The 13,765-nt window shown below is 38.5% G+C and overlaps 1 protein-coding gene across 2 annotated transcripts in view; it reads right to left on the reverse strand.

The window, feature by feature from the left end:
• Window positions 1-540: 540 nt before the first annotated feature.
• CREB1 (cAMP responsive element binding protein 1) overlaps window positions 541-13,765 on the reverse strand; it is a 41,652-nt gene continuing 28,427 nt past the window's right edge. For both annotated transcript variants that reach the window (XM_030017972.2, XM_030017971.2), the window contains 4 exons: window positions 12,874-13,016; window positions 11,223-11,405; window positions 9,700-9,850; window positions 541-7,051 (listed from right to left, as the gene is read on the reverse strand). In XM_030017972.2, the coding sequence (XP_029873832.1) occupies window positions 6,907-7,051; window positions 9,700-9,850; window positions 11,223-11,405; window positions 12,874-13,016 (622 nt within the window). In that variant the 3' untranslated portion in view covers window positions 541-6,906. The remainder of the gene's footprint in view (window positions 7,052-9,699; window positions 9,851-11,222; window positions 11,406-12,873; window positions 13,017-13,765) is intronic.

Consider the following 13,765-nt stretch of genomic DNA (forward strand, 5'->3'; position numbering starts at 1 on the left):
AGTGTTTGCTGCCTTCTGTTCTGCTCTGTTATTAACATCAGTAGTACACGGTTTACAGGAATGCTTAAAAGTGAGAAAGACAGCATATTTAAGCTGTGAATGGGAAAAGTCTTTCACACATTATTAAACAATGGAACTAAGTGCCACCAGAATGGATACTGGAAAGCAGGTTTAATAATATCAGAACTGGAAGAGAAACTTTGTTTTTCAGGACTTGAACCTCTCACTAATCTAATTCAATTTAATTAAGATTAAAAAAGCCTTCCCTTTGGGGAAAATTATCTCATGAATACTTACAGCAGGCCACAGATCATGAGAGGACAGAATAGTCTGCTTAAAATACGCCTTTTCCCATATTCCTGTCTAGCTACCATTTGCCACTAAATTAGTGTAAATGGAACATCCTGCTCAAAAAAGAGACTTTGTAGAGTTTTTTAAAGCATGTTTATGTGACTGCACATAAATGTTTGTGTAAAAAGGGAGTTGACAGTTTATACCACAAAGGTTACAGTAAGAAAAAGCACTTCTTTATGACAATAATTCACAAATTCACAAGAATCACTTTAATATACAAAGCAATTACTACCATTCTGAAACACAAAGCAGCTAATATGTACATAGTGTTAATAAAATGCATTATAACCCAGTACAATTTTTTTTAAAACACAGATAAAGCACAAAAAATTAAGTAAAAAAAAAAACCAAAACAAAACTCAACAGGGATGTTTCTAGATTTTTAGGGAGACGTAAATAAGAATTTATTTTCCCCCAATAATGGATTTTCATTTAGTCTTTTAACTTCCACAAGTATGTGGGAGTCAAGCTCAAATACCCTGTTCTGTGCTGACATGGTTTGGGTAAAGAATCAGAAATGCAGATGAGGTGAACTTACTCTTTCCAGCTTACATTACAAAGGGAGAACCCTCGCTCTGGAAGCTTCCCTGAAAAATGTTGTTCCAAAACAATTTCAAATTACAAATTCAGAGTAGAAACAACTCATTTTTTAAGTGAACAACCAATCTGTGGACAAGTCTGTGGAGGGGTTGACTGCCAACTAGCACCTCTTCTTGCCCTGTTCCCCATCCCATCCCTAGAAGTCCATATAAGCAGCACAGTTTCAAATCTCATACAAACTCGAAGTTCTAGAACTTTTTAAAATTAATGTTTCAATATAAATAAATGTCATTACACACAAAAAATGGAGTGGCACCTGGATAAAACACAACTTGTGGAGAGCATCCAAACATCCTTAGTTCTTAAGAGTGGCCATTTCCAGGTAATTAACAGGCTCAAGGCCTTCCTTCCCCGTGGTCTCACTCAGCTATCCCCTAATTTAGAGAAATACATAGCCAAGGCTGAGACTGAGCAAACTGACTGCTCCCAAGTCGTGAGTACAGTAAGTGGTCAGCTTATGAAGTGTGCCAACCATGGATCTTTACAGCCTGTCCCTGGCCCTTTCTCTGCCTGCACACAGCTCCTGAGGACAGCCAACTTCTCCTGCCTCTCACTGGTGAAAGCAAGACCTGAACTCACCACTTAAACAGCAAGTCACAAACTGCACTTGCAGTACCAGAATGCAAACAGGTCACCGTCTTCAATTTGTGCTATGCAAACTAGCCCCAGCAAGTCTCTTTGCAGGCCAGAGCTTAAATACATTTAACAAACACATTCCAAGGCCAAACACTTGAAATGCAAACCCTCTTTACCAACTGGATCTGGTCCCTTTTTCCCAAAGATGTACAGATTTCAGCCATATCCATCCACAGACCTGAACCTGTCACAAGCACACAGTAGATAGACAGGATTTCAGCACCCAGTTTCTCTTCATCAGTCTGGCTCCTCCCAGACCAAGTAAGCGTCATGATACATTCAGGTTTCTGCAAAATCAGTGTCTTGTACAGCTAGCAAATTCAAAAGCTCAGGGAAACAAGTTCCCAGGCACAGTACAGAGAACCATCAATGTACTGTATGCTTTCAAAACCTGCTCACAGTGACAGATTCCAGGGTTATAGCTAAATTATCATTGCTCCTGCAAAAGAGAGGTGGTTGTGCTTTTTTTATCTTTTAAAGCAGGGTGACACATTGTCAATGTACCTTTACTTCCTGGTGTCAAAGAATTGGAAAGCCTTTTGATTTATTTTCTTGGAATGCAGCCTGTAAAACCTCCAGCCAAATCTCAGATTAAGAAAAGGAGAATAAAGTGGCTGAAAAACAGTTTAGCTTTCCTTCCAAATTAACCTCCCTTTCCCACTTGGGATCACTGAACGAGTTCTATTCTAAAAATAATTTCACATCCGTCCTGTACATACTGCTCTGAGACACCACACTTAATTCTTTCCAGTCTTCAGTATTGCCTGTTCAGATCTCCTGCCATTTTGAAGTAATGCCTGCTGGACGCCAGGTGCTAATCAGCAAGTTAAATTTGTGAAGGAGTCAACTGCTGTGGGGAGAGGAGTGAATTGTGTGCAGGCAGCAGGATTACAACAATTGTGCCAGGAAGCTTCTCAAGCAAACCCAATTGCTCTTAATTTTTTTTGTTCTGTGTTTTTTTTTTTTAAAAGTGCACATTTTAATTAAACATTTACAAAGAACATAGTGTAACAAAAATAAATACATGACCTTTAGGTTAGATCATTGGCAAATGTTACATCACTAACCAGCTTCAGGGTGAAAAAATGACAATAAAAACAGGGTCTTAGAAAACCAATGAAATCCTCTATGAATTGTCATAGATTTGCAACCACTGATACTGAACTTGTTTTGATGGGGAGACTTGCCTTTACTTTAACCCACAAAAAGCACTGGCTGGCTGTCATAAATTAAAAAAAATATAAAATAAAAAAGCAGAGGCCAATTTTCACTAACAGATGACTACTTGCAGCTGCAGTCTACTGGAAGCCCAGATTTAAAAAAACCTGTAGTACAAATTTAGATCAGAAACTACCAGGGCTGTTTTTCCTTATTAAATCTTCCTTTTTTTTTTTTTTTTTTTCCTGAGCCTCTTAATGATTCCAAACACCCCACCAATTTTCTGATCAACATACAAGTACCGGAGAAGACAGTGGTCTACAATGCAAAAGCCAACTATAGAACAGCCAGAACCTACAGGTGTCTGTACAGTCCTGACGAGTATGACAGGCTAAAGTTGTGCTTTCAGATACAAGCAATGGTGCTGGCAACTACCTAATTCTGGTGAAATTGCTGCTTAAATAAAAATGCATCGCCACGACCCCAGGAGGAAAACAGAAGTCTTACCAGTGGTTCCTTTAGAAAATAACACCTTAACAACCTTTCCAATTGTTTTGCCTTTGATATATAGCTGCCAAAGAGAAAAAGCCCAAAAGTGAACTATTCTGGGGGGTGGTGGTTGCTGTAAAACAACTGTTTACATAATTTCAAAAATGTCCATCAATAAAACCCAAAAACAAACCTCACGAAAGCCATGAAAGGTGAAATAAAATTCTTGAAAATGGATAACTGAGAAACAGCACAAAACAAATCAGTAATAAGCGCTAGAATAATGCAGCCCAGAACTACTGGGGTGGGGGAAAGCTTTCACACACGCGCACACGTCCACACACACCCAGACATACACAGAAAAGTAAAAATTTTTTCTGACCTCCATATACTATAATACTCAGCATTCCTGACTTAAAAGCTCTCAGAGCTGTAGATTATATACTGTGTGTATATATATATATGTACATATATTATACATATGTATTTTCCAAGAATATCTAAATTAAAAGAGCACCTCTGACAATATCTTAACTGCCTGATTGGTGCTGTTGTTTTGCAAAATAATGACATTACAAAAATTATATTTCAAATCAATTCTTGTTTATTATGAACATAATGGATCTAGCCCTTTCTAACCCTCTCTTCAGGTAAAACAGGCTATCAATTCTTGAAAACTCACAACTGTGAGATATAAAACTAACCCTCCCTCCCCCCTGCCAGCATAATTTCTGTCCTATTTCCAAATGGCCTTAGTTTATAGAAGCTGATTACCCCAACCTCACTACTTGATAAATAACATATGAATGGATTCCTGTGTCATATTCTTTCCCTTATTTCCCAGTGTGAATAGTAAAGCATGTATGGGTAACCCTAGCCAGCCCTGTAGTTGGTCTAATACATTTTTTATTATTGTCATTTAAAATTTCCGTTAAATAAATTCCAGTCCCTAAATCCTCAGTGCAGCAGAAATGCAAGCGAAGATCCTTGCAGATCTCTATGAACTTTAATGGTCTTTTTCCTAGTGAAACATTAGTTGCTAATGAGGTCTAGACTAGTAACACTACAGACTACTTGCAGACCATGCACACACAAACCAGTAACACAATTCTGTCACTGCCGCACAAATTTGCACCAATCCTGTATTAGAAAAACCCTGTCTGGTTACTGGTTTAGGCTCCCTGATCCTTTCAGCTCCCAGTCTTTGTGCTGAGTGACTATCAGCAAGCGCTAAACACTGCTCATTACCCACTAGGAACAGCTCTCAGATCACAGCTAGCCTCATTCAGGTTCACTGCAAAAACTCAAGTTTTTGCAAACAGGTGGTTCTACAAAAGAAACAGCCTTAAGGTAGGCATGTACAGCCTTTTCCGTGTTTCTCAAAGCTGGAGGAACCATCCCATATAACTGTGTAAATTAGGCCATCATGAGCTTCATGTTTTATAAGAGTGACTCCTGTATTATCAACATTTGTACTTCAGCGCTAGTTCTGAAAAACTGGTAACCGTTCTATGTGTTTGTATTCTCTGACTAAGAATCAGACCATTTTTATAAAAGCATTGCTGAGAATTTAGAGTCTTCTTTACATTTGCATTGCTAAACTAATAAATTCAACTTCCATTAAATAAAACCATGAAAATTAATTCTCTATGGCAGATAAAAATAGACCATTTATAAACCCCCTCAAAACTTGTGAAAATGAATTCTTTCATAATTGATACTTACGTTCTCTTCAAATACAAACGTAATTTGAAATTATTGCTAACTCTAGATTTAACAATAATGCTTTAAGTTTAACCCTGCTCCTTTGAAAGTCTCTGAAACTGAATGCCCTCTCAAATGAGAAAACTAGAAGTTTTAATACTGCTTAGCTGTTTGAGACTCAACTGCCCAGAGTCTTCCAAATGTTCTTCTTAGAACGTCACATTGATTGTATAACCTTTTAGAAGCTCGTGTTTGAAATTTATCTTAAAAACAGGTAAAGCGAATGGGAAAAAAAATATTAGCGAATACTTCGCTAGGCAAGGTGTTAGTACAGACCAGAGCCTTATTCCTATGTCTCTATACATAAAAGTTTGACCAGAAGCCCAAAGTAAACTTACTCCATCAAATGACCCAAGCTAATATATCAAGAGTCTGGCTTCAGAGGGCCAGTAAACAAACTGCACACGATTCTTTTCCACACATTCTTTTTGATGACTTCTTGACATTCTTTTTTGGTTCTTTTTCAGCATGATTCTTTTGAAGTCCTAATGCTTAGTACAGAGTTGGTTTTAAACATGAACTACTTTTTTAACAATGTAAATCTGGGAAAGATTTCATTTCCTCAGTGCACACAAAAATTTGATCTTGCAAACATATGAGGCACATGAGTAATTTTGCTTACAGGAATAAATTACTCGGTAAATCTGACCCTTTACATGAAAAAATCCTCCGAATAAATTAGAGTTTAGCTAGCTTGGCCAGGTTCAAATAATTAATATTGTCCCTTGCGAAGCAGAAGTTGGAATATTTGTGTTTGAAGTCCTCTTCAGTATTTGAGGTTGTCCTGGTACTTGTCATACTGCAATTTAATTTACGTATGGAAGGCAGCCTCAAAGTTTGAAAAAGAATCTAGCAAACCAGGCTGATGTTTCCATTGAGTATAATAATTTCCATTACATAAGACAGCGGTAGGGAAATAGAAATAACCTCATTGCTTGAGAGGACTTGGGGGATAGACTATACCATCATCAGGGAGTATGTACGTGGAGTTGGCCATGCTTCAACTGCTTAGTTGTTCTGCATATGAACAGGTAGTGCTTTCAAGTGTTACCCTTGCTTACTATGTGACTGTTTTCGAAATGTCACTGTTGTACCTTTTTATTCTGAATTCCTTTTCCATCCAAATATAATTTCCCGACCAACATCCTATGAAGTTGGTGTTTGCTTTTTGTGCATTCAGAATGCTGAACACACTTGCACACATAAGCTTTGAGAAGCAACAACTGACCAGTGAAGCTCATTTCAATGCATTTGTTTCTGAGGTATGGAGAAGTTTTTACTAGTCCAGGAGGGTTTAGTACAGATTACAAATCAAAACCCCTTCTGGGCTAGTTTGAAAAAAGGTATGTTATCTCCACATCAAGAACGTGACTGTGAAGTGCCTTTCATTTGGCATGCCACTTAGCCATGTATTTTTATAGTTCATAATGAATATGTGAAACCAATTTGGCAACCATTGCTTCTTCATTGCACCATGTATGCTCCATATTTGTGGCCCACACTTCTCTGGACCAAGAGGCTGGGGTGGTTCTGTCTCTAAGGCAATGGAAAGAGCTCAGCACAAATTCTTCAAATCATTACAGAAGGGCCCTCCCCACAGTAACTTCCCAAGAGACTGCTGTTACTCCTTGAAGAGGATGGGGAGATGAGAAAGAAGCCTGTTCTTCTTCTTCATGCTGAGACTGATGATGAAAATAATCTTGTAGGGGGAGAAGTGGAGGCAAGTACTTGAACATTCACAGTTTGATGCAAAGCACAGATGAAGTATATTCTGTAGTTGCTTCAGGCAGTTTTGCGCATAGAAAAAAAGAAATGTTTAGAAAATAAAAAGTTTACTTTGTCTTTCTGGGCATAGCCAGAACCAGTCTCTATCCCACCTGGACAAGTGAAAATGGGAATCCAAAATTAATCTGATTTGTGGCAGTAAAGGTCCTTAAGTGCTTTCAACTCCTCAATCAGTGTCTTGTTTTGGTTTTCAAGCACAGCCACTCGATTTTCTAGACATTTCACATACTCCTTTTTCTTCCTGCGACATTCACGTGCTGCCTCTCTGCAAAGCAAAAAAGGCCATTCAAATCCAGAATGATGACTTGCAGACATGGGCTACTTAGCTGTTCAGGTCAAACCTTTACCTAGCACTGCCATTTTTAGAATACGGAGGTATTGTTAAGAAATGCAAGTTAGGAAAAATGCTGAGTTCATAAATTGCTCCTCACAAATCACACACACTCAAGATCCACAGATCATTTCAACATGCAGATCCCAGTAAATCAGCACCAATAAAATTCTGCTTCTCTGAGAAAAGGATCTTACTCAATGACAAAATTCTGCTTGCAGGATTTACATTAGAGCCTTTAGGCTGATTTGAATGCTGCTGCAATAATTTCATTGATTTTATTATTATAACAAATAGATGAATAATAAAAACATGGACAAGACCAATATTCATCCATTAATCTCTTTATAGTCTTTACTCTTCCCTTTGCTGCAGTCCAACCAAATACTAATGGTCAGGATGTTCAACTGGTGCAAAAAAAGCTGTATTTAGAGCATTCACATATTTGCTCTTGAGCAATACTTTCATTTTATTAATAATGTCTGCATCACTGCAATGATAATATAAATGACTCAAACAAAAAAATCACAAAATAAACAGTCACTAGCAACCATATAATTCTTCAGTCCTTGTCTGCTGTGCCAAGAACATGGCAGTGTTAATGTGCTGAAGCAGATCTCGATACAGTCAATGTTCTGGGAAATGAGAGGACAAAATTGAACCCAGTTCTTCTGCTTATTAGATAAGTAGTAGTTGTACTAATAGGTAAAAAAGAATGTCTGTTTCAGGAACTACCTGGTAAGAAGATTCTAAAAGTAATTTTTGAAATTCAGCTCCACAAATGAGACAGGATGAAGAAAACCTAGTTTGTAAGCCCCGAAAGGACTCAGGTATCTATTTGTCACCCCTACAAATACAATTTCACATGCTTGCAGCACTTCGGTGGGCCATATGCAACATTTAGAATTTAAGTCATTTTGGGCTCTTGCTTGTGTCACCAAAAGAGTAAGTACTACTGGATCAGAAAATGCCTCTCAGTGCAAACTACTAACCTGTCTTCTCGGGTGACAACTTTTTCTTTCTTCTCGTGATTTTTCTGCCAGCTTGGGCTGTATATTAAGCCACCTCAAGTCTGTGTGCATTAGTTATTCATTATGAACAGCTAGAGTTATACTGAATTACAAGAGAGCTTTTAAAATGTAAAATTTACACAGAAAATTTGCACAATAATATCTATGAATATTTACGCTATAATCCTCCAATAAGTACCACCTCACCATCTGCCTCTCTATATCCCTTTCCCCTGCTTTGCTATGAAGCCTAGATTTGCAAAGATCTATTAAGCAGGCAGGCTAAAAGCACCACATGCAACATGATACTGTTGCAAAAGCTGTCAATTTAACTCAAGTGGGGGTAATTCCCCATTGTTTTTCTTGGCTTTCCCAAACACAAAAGCCTTCTTTTACTGGAATAAGACTGCTGACTAAATGAGGGGATTCAGCATGCTAATTAAATTTTTCTCAAATGCAGAGCCTGAAAGGCTAACATCTACTATTCAGTGATATCAGAAAAATACATAAAAAGGGGAGATGGGTGTCATTCTATAGAAAAACCTTTTAAAAAAGTGAACTCTGCTGTTCAGCATTATTTACTTCATTAAAGTCCCTCAGATAAGCATTGGGTCTGCTCATGTAACTTTGCATTGTGTTCACAGCTCAGCAATCTACAGAAGATAAATGCACCTGTACAACTTAATAGTTTTTTCAGACTGGCAGATGAAGTAAACAGTGTTTTCATGGGGCTTCCCCTCCTCAGAGGGGAGGGAAGCACTGCTATTTTCCCAGTGTCACAGTGTAACATACAGGCTCAAATCTGTGGCCTGCAGATGGAGTTCAAGCTTGGTGTGATGGGTCAGCTCAGGCCCACCTCTTCCCTCTACCACAGCAGCAGGCTTAAGGAGCACCGTGCCCAAATTCTCTCTGCTGCTCCCTTTCTTCGCTGCCTCCACCAAGCCCCACCTCAGTAGGCTTGGCTGTTCCTCCTTGCATGCTAAATCCTACAGGGTCAATTCTCTTCTCTCTCTGTTAGCCCTTCTGCTGCCACTACTGTCTCCACAAGATTTCAAAAGGAGTAGCTGCTTGTTTAGCCTTTCCTTGAGTCTTTCTGCCTCAGGAGGGTAAAACTCAAAGGGCAAGCAGCTAAAGAGAACAAGTGAGACAATCAAGAAAGTACTCATGAAGAGTGCAGGTGGGCCAGCAGGAAGGAGAATGCATGCCAAAGGCTAAGGTAAAGAATCCAGGAAAGGAAACTACCTGAATGCATTAACTCAAAAAAATCAACTCACCTCGGTGTTTTTAAGAACACATCTGCAGTCATACAAGTCTCTCACCAGTGACTTTTCTCCTTATGGCAACTAACAAATTCATACACCTCACAGAATGAGTCTCACACCTTTACTTAGGGTTTCATAGTCACAATACATGGCATTAGCAGATGTGCTTCTTTGCTTTGCATCTTTAAATAAAGGCAAATTCTTCAGAAAGCATTTCATAAAATGACTAAAAAAGATCAGGAGTCTTAGTGCTTAACACTCTAGTTCTGTGCAGAGCTGACTGGAAAAAAAGTGATCTAAATGTACATGCCTGTTCTTCATTAGACGCACTTCTCTCTTCCGTGCAGCCTCTTCTGCTGGCTGGGTTGGAAGTGCTGGAGAGGATGCCATGACTACGCCTGGTGCAATGGTGCTGGTAGGGGCGGTGCGAATCTGGTAGGTCTGCACATCTCCTGAGGCAGCTGAAAGACACAAGGGAATACGATGTCAGTCTGGTGACAGTGCTGTTAACCGTGGTGTGAAGAGCACCTAGTCATCTATCTAACCATGCACTCTGGGCTACAGTACAGGAGGGATGACCATCATCTAGTTCATCATTGCTCAGTCTCAGTTTATCAATGTAGGCGAAGTTTTGAGCATTCCTTCTGAAGAAGTCTTCACTTGTGCTTGATAACTTGATTTGTCTTGCTGTATTGCTGTGCTTCTTTCTCCCTTAGCATATTTCTTTTTACTTCTCTGCTTTTTGGGCAGTTTTAAGAAGATGAAGGATGGCAAACAGTATTTCTAGCTATGCTCCAAATGTCTATCTGCAAAAGGAGAAACTGCACGTGTAAGTATTTAGCACAGAAAAAAGGGTGGAGAGATGTAGCATTTACTCCAAGAAGAGAGAGACAGTGCAAACTAGGCACTCCACTACTTCTCCAAAATGAACAAGGTCTTGGGTCTTTTTTTTGTTTATTGTAATCTAGGAGTGCCTGAGCTCAGAAAAAAATACGACACCACCTAAAGAAATCACATGTCCTTAAGAACACAAAACCCAGAATATCAGTGCAGCAATAGTATTTTTCTTGACTATGTATTTTCGCTGATGCCTGGAGACCTCTTCACTGGATAACTTTCAAATCACCTGCTTTACAATCATAAAAGCAGGGGTACACTTTTCTGTTATTTTTAATACCCCCCCCCCCAATTTTTAATACACCAAAACTTGTATTTTAATACAATAAAAAACTCTAACTTACTCTAAGTTGAAGTAGCCCTGCTTGCTCTAAGTGGAGTGCTAGACCAAATGATCTCTTAAAAGGCACTAAATTATTTTATGATTCTAAGATTCAGTCATTAAGTACTTGGTGACTAGTTACAAAAGCCATAATAGGTAGAAATTATGACTTGTAAAGGGGAAAAAATTACTAATAAATTAAAGTGTCCTTATAGAAAGAATCAACCAACCTTCTTTCCTAACTTTAATGCTTCACTTTAAATTTACTATTGCTGCAGATGACTATCTGGGAGAACTCAGAACTCTAAAGTGGTATCAGTTTTTGCAGAACATATTAAAAAAAAAAAAAATTGTATGGACAAAATACAGAAGTACAGCATGGAAAACCAAAAATGAATATATTCTTTTAAGAAGTAAACACAAAATATCCACAATTTTATCAATCTGAAGGGAAAGGCTCCAAGAAAATGCGACAAATAGCTTTGTCCAGAATTTCCTTTACTGTGCCAAAGCTGTTAATTCTGTTTCCTGACACATTTGAAGGAGTTAGGTTGGCAACTTGTATCAGCATGGAGAAAATGTTATACAGAATGACTGGCTGTGAAGTTTCTCACCTTGTACAACAACTTGGTTGCTGGGTACAAGTATCTGTTGTCCGTCTGTGGTCTGTGCATATTGTAAAATGGTGGTGCCAGGCTGGGTTGCAGCTGCATTGGTCATAGTCAATGTCTGGAGACCTTGTACTCCATCTGTGCCATTGTTAGACAACTGTATTGCTCCTCCTTGGGTTATAGCAACTGAAGAAAAAAAAAACCGGACACAGCATTTAAGACACCAATTTACACATTAACTTACAGTATTAAACCTAGATATGGAAGAATACTAATCTGAGTTAAATCCCTTGAGCCCTTATACAACCTCAAATCAGACACATGGCTTTAATGTACATTAAAGAAATCATACTTTGAAAGTAAGTTTTCAATTTTTCATGAGACCCATATTTTTGGGGGGCCAAAAAACACAGCCTAAACCACAAATTGGTTTCTCTGATAAAACAGCATCACACAGAGGAGCTACAATCTTCCCCCAGGGAATACTTTTTAATTTGTTAGTTAAGATTTTCTTCTTGGTTGGTTTAGGTCTTTTCCTCAGTCCTTTCTTTTTTCTTCTCATCTGAAATTCCTCTCCTCTTCCATGCTTTATGCCCTTCAGTCTCCTCTGCTGCTACTGCTATCCATCTTGTGTTTCATTTTCTTCTTGCTTTGGCATTTTTTTTTCTTCTGATTGTATCCCCCCTTCTCTACAACTTCCTCAGCACCTTCCTAGCAGTGTTTTCATTCATAAAGGTCCAGTTTCACACTTTTTTTTTCCCCTTCAAGCAGTCTTACTTTGCTGGGTTTTTTTCCTTTCTTTCCCTCAATCCTGTCATGCAGGTATACTGAGACATCACCCCTCATTCGTGATTCCACAGAATTTTACTGTGTTCCTATATACAGACACCCCAAAATCTCAACTATCTGCACAAGCAGTTATTTTACAGTTATGGTAGGAAAGCAGAGTTAAATGCATCAGTTTCAATAAAATTAAGTAGGGCATTAGGCAAAGTGGCTAAGGAGTAAACAGAGATACAAAATTTTACAGAGATTGTAAGTGAAAGATGTAAACAAGTAGTTCTTTCTCCCTTTTTGTATATTTAATACTGTGTGTGTTTGTGTGAGACAGCGTGTGAATTCTAGCTTTACTGCTGTACCCTCAATCCTTTAAGTCAAAGCACTAGTTCTATAAAATCTAATGAATACAGAAAACAGAAACCTATATTTATTACATACTTTAAATAAGTTTGCTGAAGTTCTTATTTTTTCAGGACTTTCTAAAAATGTAATTGCAGACTGTAATGTTTTTTCTATTAATAAGGTTGCAATTTTGTGAATGAGTATTAATAATCTGCCAGGAAAAAAAGAAACTTCTGAATTACCTCACCTGGTTCCTGAAGTGAAAAAGTTTATAATAGCATTATGGTTAGTTCATACTTTGCCTCAGGATGCATTAGCTACACTAACTGGCAAGCAGTCCCAGAATGTTAATTGAACATTTCAAATACTTACAATAGGAAAGTGTTTAAAAGGCATGGTTATCAAACAGTCAAATTAAAGTAGTCTTATTTTCACCTCCTGCTTTGTCCTAGTCCAAACAGTTATAGAAATAATAGTTCTTCATCTTCTCATCCCCACTTACTAGCACCACTGAGAAATTCAGACTACATACTGTACTGCCCACTGCTGGTTTGGTAAATGGGAGTTGGCACCGTAACAGTGGCGATGGCAGGTGCTGCTGTTTCCTCTTCAGACTTTTCTTCTTCGATCCTTGGCACTCCTGGGGCGTCTGAGGACAAGTCATTCAAAATTTTTCTGGCAAAGACAGTGTGTTGTAGAGATTTTAATAAAAATTGAAAAAAAAAAAGTCTATTTGATACATAACGCTGGAGAAAACTGAAAAGTGCAGTAAGCCAGCAAGGAAAATACGGGTGCAGAATGAAAAACCCGCACTATCTTCAAACTCTTATTGGAGAGGATTGTTCAAAGTGCCATGCACAGATGGGCAAGAGAGCCAGCACAGAACAGCTGTGCTTATCAACACAAGATACAGGTGCTTCTCAACAGGTTCTTCTCAACCCAAGACACAGCTATCACAACCTTCCCTTTTTCTTAAAAACATGTTTCTCTCTCATCCATTTTTACTTGTTTCCTGCTTTTAGCCACATAAAGACTTGAAGAAAGCAAAAGTATGTAAAAACCTGACTCCCCACTTACATTAGGGGAACTGCTCCATTTCAGAGACCGTAAAGGCCTCAGCCCGAGAGCTGAGTATAAAGGAAGTTAGCGGAAACGCTTGAAAAGAGCAACCAGTTTATAATGTAACACGTGCCTGGGAGACAATACCGAGTGTTTGAGTGAAGTCACACTGTTACATTTACAGGTGCCCTGCCTGAGAAAGCTGTGAGATCAGCATGGGTAAAGGAAAGAACAGTTTGTTTAATTACTTCCATGGGTTAATTATCCAAAGCCAAAACTGCTAAAACATCACCGCTACAGGTCCCACTGAACATGACTGTAAGACTGACCATAGCAGTTACTGCAATTTGCATCGTTTAGACCGA

The sequence above is a fragment of the Aquila chrysaetos genome, chromosome 6 (assembly GCF_900496995.4).
Source record: "Aquila chrysaetos chrysaetos chromosome 6, bAquChr1.4, whole genome shotgun sequence".
In the NCBI taxonomy this organism is placed as follows: Eukaryota; Metazoa; Chordata; class Aves; order Accipitriformes; family Accipitridae; genus Aquila; species Aquila chrysaetos.